Source organism: Anguilla anguilla, chromosome 2 (genome assembly GCF_013347855.1).
Source record: "Anguilla anguilla isolate fAngAng1 chromosome 2, fAngAng1.pri, whole genome shotgun sequence".
Classification (NCBI taxonomy): Eukaryota; Metazoa; Chordata; class Actinopteri; order Anguilliformes; family Anguillidae; genus Anguilla; species Anguilla anguilla.
In genome coordinates this window covers 37,183,420-37,191,650 of record NC_049202.1, presented here as the reverse complement: position 1 = coordinate 37,191,650, position 8,231 = coordinate 37,183,420, and the positions used below count along the sequence as shown (strand labels likewise).

Below are 8,231 nucleotides of genomic sequence, written 5' to 3'. Positions count from 1 at the left end.
AAAAATTATACCCATTCATACGTTCACCTTTAACATGACCTAGAACATTTCGACAGTGAAAAAGTAAAAAAGTGAATGTGACCAAAGAAAATTTGGTTTATTTTCAAAACTCACATCATGGTATAAGTGGATATGCACTTGAGAGTAAATGCTTCACTTCAGACCAAGTACCACTTTGTCATAAAAACCAGTTGTGACTTGCAGTCACACAGGTACAACATGCACACATAAATTGATTAATAAAATTCACAAGTTGTACTTGCCCTTATCTCTTGGGATTTTGATTTGTATTTTAATGTTATTCCCTTGGACTGTATCTTATAGAATATATTTTACAAACTGGGCTAAATGATCTGTTCTCATCATTGTGTTCTTATATCGAGTCATATGTACTCATCTTTAAAATTTGAAGGCGGCCTTAAAATAAGAACATATGATAGATAATTATGACAAAAACATGTCAAAGGACTTCCAACAGTCCAACATACAGTCTACTACATAAATATTACCTGCACATCAGTGAATGAATAGTATATGATTTATTTCTGCTGTAATTCAGTTTTTATACAGCAGTGGAATAGTGTGTAGATGTACAGGTACATTGCATTTGTTTCTATATAACAAGAAACACAAGAAGATAGGTACAAACATTTATTAAAGATTTACCTTTTAGACAAGATAAACCCAGTTGTGTAAGTCACGATGCCAAAATTGTCCCAAATGTTCATTTTCAACACAATTTGATTTTATTAAGCAATTTTGAAAACAATCTGATACAGGTACCTGATTATTGCCCACATTAATATAATCAAATGCTGAGTGTTTTATCATGGTGTTAGTAACTTTCCCAAAATAAAATAGTAAGTGTACATATGTATGTTTATGTGAGAGATTAGTTAGACCTCCCATAACTGACATCACACAAAATCAAAACCAGTGAGCGTGTATTTAGCATAAAATTAGAAAGAGTATAACTAACATTTCCACAATTTCTATGAACTGACATCCAAGTTGCTGATGGATCCAAAGAGAATGATGAGAACAACAACCATTTTAATCACCATTTTGTAATCAAGTATAAAATGTTTTTCCTATTTTTAACAAATAATTATTCATTACAACTGTCTGTAGCCAAAGGAAAAATAATTACATGAAAATTAATGTAAGCAAACCAATGACTGCTAGCATTTGTAAGTGCAAAGACTGACACTGTCAGAAAAGAAGATACATATTTATTTTATGATTAAAATGTATGTATGTATGTATGTATGTTTATGATTTATGTATAAAATATATGATTATATAAAACTGTACAGTACATTGTGAGCAAGGTCAATCTGACTGCCACAGACTTTAGCTATTGATCTTGTCTTTTGCAGTATCTCTATCTTCTTCAGTGTCAAGGGGTTTCAGTGCTTCAGTCAAGCGTCTGATATAGCTGGAGTCTGGGTAACCATTCCTGGGATGGAAGATAACACAGTAAGTACAAGTACAACACCAATGCAAGACAACAGGCTATGACTTTGCAGATCAATAATTTATCTCCAAAATTTGTCTTCAATCCTTTGGAATGAAAGCAGTTTTCTGTTCTTTCTCTACCCTAATGGGAATGTTCTCTCTGGACAATAACTATGTGGCTAGAGACTCACACAGACTTCCCTCCATCCATCTTAGTCTTGTGTGGGATGCATCCCCAGGTCACCCTTCCACCCTTGTGGCCTTCTGTGACAGTGAAGGTCAGACCCTCATTGAATGCCCTCTTTAGCAGTGGCACCAGCCTCTTTGTCTGCTTGTTGAGTGGCAGGAAAGCTTCAAAGACGCCCCCTTTGAAAGGAGCTCCAGGGTTGGGGTGGTCTTCCTAAAGTAAGAAGACATTATACATAAAAGACAAAGCTTTGTTAATTTTGTTCAGCTTTCAAACGATGAAACTGAAAATGTCTTTCCCACATCCAAATTCCACCATCCCATTCAACCATCCATGACTAACTTCTATTTATCCTGTCCAGTCCAAATTACAAAAGAATACTAATTTTAATTAATAATGGTTCAGACACAAACAGGGCAAAATCCATCAAGTACCAGGAATTAAACCATAGACAAGAAAAAAATTACCCCTTGAATGCCATCAGGAATGTTGTAGGTGAGCTTTAGAGTCGTATCCTTAATGTGCCCAGGAAGGTTCATGAAAATCTCACCGAAGCTCATGGTACCCTTTATGCCCCTGACTTCCTCAGCTTTGTGGCAGACCTCACAGGAGGCATGCTCACATAGACACTGGGGGCAGTAAGCATTTCCACACGCCATTCTTGATACAGAGCTCCTGCTGCCCCCACACAGACAGGCTAGTTCATCTTCTTGGGTCTTGTTTTTGCCTGGTATCTCCTCTGACACAGTGGCACCCTGGCCTTTGGGATATTCTCCCTCTGGGCTCTCTAATCCATCGGGGCCTGGGGGAATATGTCTCTCCTGTGTGATAATGTTGTGAGGTTTTGGGTTGCTGTCTTTATTAGGTGCTACCGCCTTCTCAATGGTATAAGCTAAATTTGGCAAAGAAGTTGGTCCACTGTCTTTCGGAACATTCACTCTCCAGCCTGCTACTGTTGGTTCGGTCAGTGATGTGTCAGATTCAAGGTTTTCCCTGCTCATAGTCCACTCCAACCCCAGCTTATGTTTGAACACTGGATCTTTCTTTTCCACTGATTGGTTTCCTCCTTCCCTCATTGCTCTACTGTCATGTTTCTTTTCCTTCTGGCTAGAGTAATTACCCTGAGGGTTGTCTTTCCTTCTGCTCTTGGACTCCAGCTCTCTGTCCATTTTTGTGTCTCTGCTATATTGTCGGCTATCTACAGATATGAGCCCAGAGGTTTGGGTCATGTCATCTTTTAGCAGGTTGTGGCCTCCTGAGGCAGTCTCTGGGTCGTTCATATTATATGTTGGCATCTGTGGTATGTTTTCAAGTAAGAGACAGGAGCCATCTAGGCTTTCCCCCATCTCCTTCTTTCTCTGTAGACCATTGCAGAAGATCTCCATCAGTTTTGTAACAACCTGCCCACACAGCTGATCAGGCCCCATGATGAAAACACTCTTACTCATTCGCAAAATCATTATCTTCTCAAACTTATTCTGCAACTCTATGCAACTCAGCTCTAGGGTTTCATCCTTAGGGTTAGTCACTCCCAACGTTGCCAGTGACAACTCTTCTGTACAAAAGTCTGTCGTGACTTTGGCAATCAGATTTCGTAGCGCCTGCTGGCAGAGATCTACTCTTGATGAGTCTGCCCCCTTGAGGCAGATAGTAATGGTACTTCCTGATTTGCATTCCTTCACATTTAAGCCAGTAGTCAGGTTCTCTATGTGAGTTTTGTAGCAGTCCTTCATGTACAACCAAACAGTTAGACGAACCACCACCTCCACACTATAGATTTCCAGTGTGTCAGCTACACTATTGCTGAAGCTGCTGGTTCTAACTCTGTTTGTCTTCCCTTGACTGCCTACAGGAGTGGTGCTATCCTTCAAATCCTGTGTGGCCCTGCCCTGGCCAGAGAAGCTGTTAACCCGTCTCAGCTTGGATTGAGTTGTTAGCCCTGATGATGGGATCTCAACAGTCTGGGCCACTTTGTTTCCAAACAAGTCCATGTGTTGCACAGTGCCCTGCATGTTACTAAACTGCATAGGTTTATTAGGCAGTACAGCACTTGTAGGTACCATGTTTGATAGGTGTTTGCCTTCCTTGGAGGTGGTGTAATGAGGGCCAGACCTTCCAAAGAGCAAGTCATTCTCAGTCTGATTTTGTCCTTGGTTGTCCCACAGACTGTTTTCCCTAACACCAAGACTCCCCGACCCGAACACTGGCCCACTGCCCAGCTTGTAACCACTGTCTAATTTCTTCTTGGATGTTGCAAATAATAAGTCTTTCTGTTTATCCCCAGGTTCTGTCGTGTCTCCCATGCCATATCCAATTTCATTATTCCCAGTGGTCTTACTCCCTGCTTCCATGAACTTAGCAGCTATCTTGTACTCCTTGCCTGCTTCCATTTTATGTTTTCTATGTGGCTTATGCACTGTATCAGTTGTACTGAAATCTGATGTAGAATGCAGAAACAGGGAGTCACTCTCATTTGCAACTAAAGGCCTGGTGTAGCCAGCTCTTTCCAGTGTGGATCCACCCTCTGTACCTTGCATATCCAAGAGGAACTGCTTAGCCTCAGAGACATCACTGCCACTTCCAACAATGTAGATGTTCACCATGTCATCACTGAGCAGTATTTTTGGCAGTCTCTGCTGCAAGGCCTTAAAGGCCTGCTGGAGACCCTCTGTGGTGATGCCTTCCTTAGGTAGCTGCTCTTTCCGTAGCTGGGCCTCTTTCAGTTGGTATAACCATCCCAGTTCCTCGTGTACTCTCTGCACTCGCTTCACCTCCTGCTCTGGATACCCTGGTTTTGCCTGTAGGTAGACAGTGGTGATATCCTGGGTGCAGAGGTCCACTGCTTCTACCCTGTGTTGGTTCAAGATGTGCTGGTAGTGCTCTCTACAGTGCTTCTGTAGGTATCGGTAAATGTCTGAGTCCATGACCAGGAAATATTCCTCCAGTGGAGCCTCTTGCAACAGGGAGTCTGCACCATCTTCTTCTTCTCTGTTGTACTCCAGTGCATGGTCAGAGTAGTGACTCCTTTCAGAGTTCCCCAAACTTTTCAGATCCTGTGTTAAAGCTTGTCCTGCATACTCAGTGTCTATCTGTCTCTCACTGCTCTTGGAATGGTAAACTGGCTCTATGGCAGAACTGCTTTTCTCTGTTAAAGCTTGTCCTGCATACTCAGTGTCTATCTGTCGCTCACTGCTCTTGGAATGGTAAACTGGCTCTATGGCAGAACTGCTTTTCTCTGTTAAAGCTTGTCCTGCATACTCAGTGTCTATCTGTCTCTCATTGCTCTTGGAATGGTAAACTGGCTCTATGGCAGAACTGCTTTTCTCTCTTAGTGAAAGGGCATCCACTCTGTCTTCTGTGCCTTCTGGCTGACGGGTGGCTGCAGAGGCCTGTGGATCAATCAGGTTCAGAAGATGGCTGATCAGAGCCTGGACCTCAGAGTAGCGGCCCTTTATGTCACAGAGTTCTTCCCGCGCCATGAAGCTGAAGTGTACATCAGGGAAGCACTGCTTCAAGCTGGAAATAGCCACCTTACCCAGGGGCAGTCGACTATAGTCTACTGTCACTGCAATGCACAGGAAGACCTGAATGAAAAGGGTGAGATAAGAAGAAAGATATGTAACTGAAGATGTAAGGCAGCACAACTAAAAATTGTTACTCTTTGGTCTCCTTACCTCATCTGGGTCCACTTCTTTGCAGAACAAACTCACAGTAAGTTCAAACTTCTTGTCATCCACCGATAAAATGTGCTTCCCATATTGGATCACTCTCTGAGCCACTGCAAAACAAACATAATGACTCAAACTATGCAAAAAAGGCAAAGCCAATTTATAAATTGAATCTGTAGTTCTCTCTAGAAACCTCTAAATCATTTAAATTAATACAAGCAATAGAGATGAATTTAAAAAATGATGAAAGCAGTACGGTAGCATATTCCTTGTGGGATCATTGGGTCTTCCCAATTATCTTTGTATATGTTTTGGGAGATTTTTTCCTTTAAGGACGCAAATGCTGGGAGCACATATTAGCTAATTACTAAGACACATAAAGATTTGTCTAAATCAGTTTCAGTATTTTGACAATGCTGGCACATTCAGCATACATTTCACAGTCTAAGAGAGTATAGTTTTATTGTATAATGAGCTGCAGGTGTGGCAGAAGTAGGACTAATGTTCACTGGCTAATCAGGATGCTTTCCAGGTTGCTATGCTGAAATGCTGACATGTGACCATACATATATACACATACCTGACTGAAATGTCATCAGTGGTTTGTAAAGATTGTTTGATTGTTTGTTCTTGTGTTACCATGTAGAAAGTATTTAACTCAAACTGGGTACACTTCTCCCTGAGGTTGTGACACCATTGTTTGCCAATTTTACTTTATTATTTTATTATTCATCATTTGTTGTTTTGTTCATGTATTCCATTTTGAACTGTATATTTTCCTATATTCTTTTGACCAATATGCATTTCCTTTCCTTATTTCAAACAAGTCACAGAACTAATATATCATGATTATTTATTTTTCATTGAATTGAATATTGTACTGTTATGGTGGCAGCATCAGTGCACAGATGCCTCATTATATCTCATTATATTCATCCATCCATCCATCCATTATCTAAACCCACTTGTCCTGAGCAGGGCTGCAGAGGAAGCTGGAGCCTATCCCAGTGTGCATTGGGCAAGAAGCAGGAATACACCCTGGCCGCAAATCTATAGCAGGACACACACACCATTCACTCACGCACTCATACCTATGGGCAATTTTGGAGTCTCCAATTAGCCAGCCTGCATGTCTTTGGACTGTGAGAGGAAACCGGAGTAACCAGAGGAAACCCACGTGGACACGGGGAGAACATGCAAACTCCACACAAAAGGCCCCACAACCTTCTTGCTGTGAGGCGACAGTTCTACCCACTACACCGTGCCGCCCCCTCATTATATTCAATAAATCCTTATTTTGCTAATAACCCCCTAGAAAAAAAAGCAAATGATTGAATTTAAGACCAGGTACCTGGTGGCAAATGCAATTGCTTATGCCACATAAAAACCTTCATCTGTGTTTTGAAGAGCTATGTTTATGTAAGTACCAGGATTTTTGCCACGTCAAAACTGGCCTAGTAACTTATAACCTACTTCTTCTCAACTAATACACACTCTCATTCCACTACTCCTACTTTACCCCACTCCCCAGTCCATTTGGAGCCAAATTATCTAGCCTATGGCTGACCTTCACTGTGTTCAAAAGTGATGAGGGCACAGCCTGTCACAGACTTGGGCAGAGTGATGGAAGAGATCTCCCCTCCTCCGTGCCTTTTCCTCAGGAAGTGGATCCAGAGCTTGTCTGTCAGTCGTTTCTCCTCAATGTCAGTTGGCACGCCACACACAATCACAGTTCGACCTTCTCCCTCCATCTTGTACATCTGTCCTCAGCTTCCTTGTCCATGTTGGAATCAAATAAGGTAATTAGAACAACACCATTTAAAGGCTCCAAACCAGACACTTGATCTTGATGCCTTTTTCCACAACACACATTATGCTAGGTCAATTCTGGGAAGTGAATTATTCTGACATTATTATTTGGAATAATATGGGTTTTACGAAATAGTTCTGAACTAAATTAGCTTTTAAATCTGACTAAATAGTAATTGATCATTTTATATGTCTGTTATTGTAATTGTTCTATATAGTTGTCACATTAAATTCATTTACACTTATTGAGCCTCAAATTATTGACCCCCAATCGGTGGGCTACTTTGCTAAGGATTTAAAACGTCAGTTTAAGGCAATGGTAATTTAAGCGATATTGCATCAAAGACTATTTCAATACAGCGAAATGAACCAAAGTGAATAGGCCTATATCTACGGAGAAAGCGATATCAACAAAACATTGTACGAGTCTAGGATGTGAACAAGCTATGTATCTGTGTAGCAGTGACAAAACATGCGATTCAATCATAATACAGACAGTATTTAAACTGTATTTTCTTCTCTTGACGCCTATGATAGCCAAATAGTCTTGTGATTTTAACGTAACATTTATCGTTTAACGTTTAACGATTATCAGTAAATATTCGTAAATGAAAAATGCATTCGAGGAAGTGCATTAATCTGTAGAAAGAGAAAACTGTTATTTTCATAATTTTGTATGCCTCCATCAAAACGTCACAATTTTAACTATATTTAAAAGGACAGTAGGTCACTTAAAACAAATTACCTTTTTATTTTCTCGTCCGCAGGTGTCCAGTGCACTTACACTTCAACCGACATTTTCAAGGAACAGAAAGTGAAACACACACACACACTCCGCCCGCACAAGGTAGTCTACTTTCTCCAAATCAACACAAGGTGGCGCATCTTGATTAGGCATGTTAATAGGTTGACAGTCCGTCATATAACAAGGCCTAATACCAGATGCGATTATTTTCAGGTTCATTTAAAACTATTTAATATTCCCATTTTTGTATTTTAGAATAAATTATGTTTTATTTCCGATCAACCTGGGTCTTTGTTGTATTTATTTTCATAGATTGCAATAGATTGCAATGCCTTGTTTTTATATTTTTGTTTATCTGTTTTTT

General features: G+C 40.5%; 1 protein-coding gene across 3 annotated transcripts; it reads right to left on the bottom strand.

Moving 5' to 3' along the window:
• Positions 1-524: 524 nt before the first annotated feature.
• On the bottom strand, positions 525-7,964 carry LOC118221532. Of its 3 annotated transcripts, none has more exons than XR_004764129.1 (7): positions 7,868-7,964; positions 6,881-7,087; positions 5,320-5,423; positions 2,113-5,229; positions 1,650-1,858; positions 1,280-1,459; positions 525-1,243 (listed from the first exon to the last, which is right to left on the bottom strand). XR_004764129.1 is itself a non-coding variant. In XM_035406675.1 (7 exons), the coding sequence occupies exons 2-7, from the start codon at positions 7,071-7,073 to the stop codon at positions 1,354-1,356; spliced, it is 3,639 nt and encodes a 1,212-aa protein (XP_035262566.1). In that variant the 5' UTR covers positions 7,074-7,087; positions 7,868-7,964; the 3' UTR covers positions 525-1,353. The 3 variants fall into 3 exon arrangements, 2 of the variants coding, with proteins under 2 accessions (XP_035262566.1, XP_035262564.1); XM_035406675.1 differs by having other exon boundaries at positions 525-1,459; positions 2,113-4,758; positions 4,849-5,229; XM_035406673.1 differs by having other exon boundaries at positions 525-1,459.
• Positions 7,965-8,231: the final 267 nt, after the last annotated feature.

Bases quoted from the DNA above. Each gene is read 5' to 3' on its own strand.
- LOC118221532 (XM_035406673.1), bottom strand. From the start codon at position 7,073: ATGTACAAGATGGAGGGAGAAGGTCGAACTGTGATTGTGTGTGGCGTG. The intron at 5,424-6,880 runs GTCAGCCATAGG...TTTGTTTTGCAG, and splicing joins CACTTTTGAACACAGTGAAG to TGGCTCAGAGAGTGATCCAA. The intron at 5,230-5,319 runs GTAAGGAGACCA...CTTTTCATTCAG, and splicing joins AAGAAGTGGACCCAGATGAG to GTCTTCCTGTGCATTGCAGT.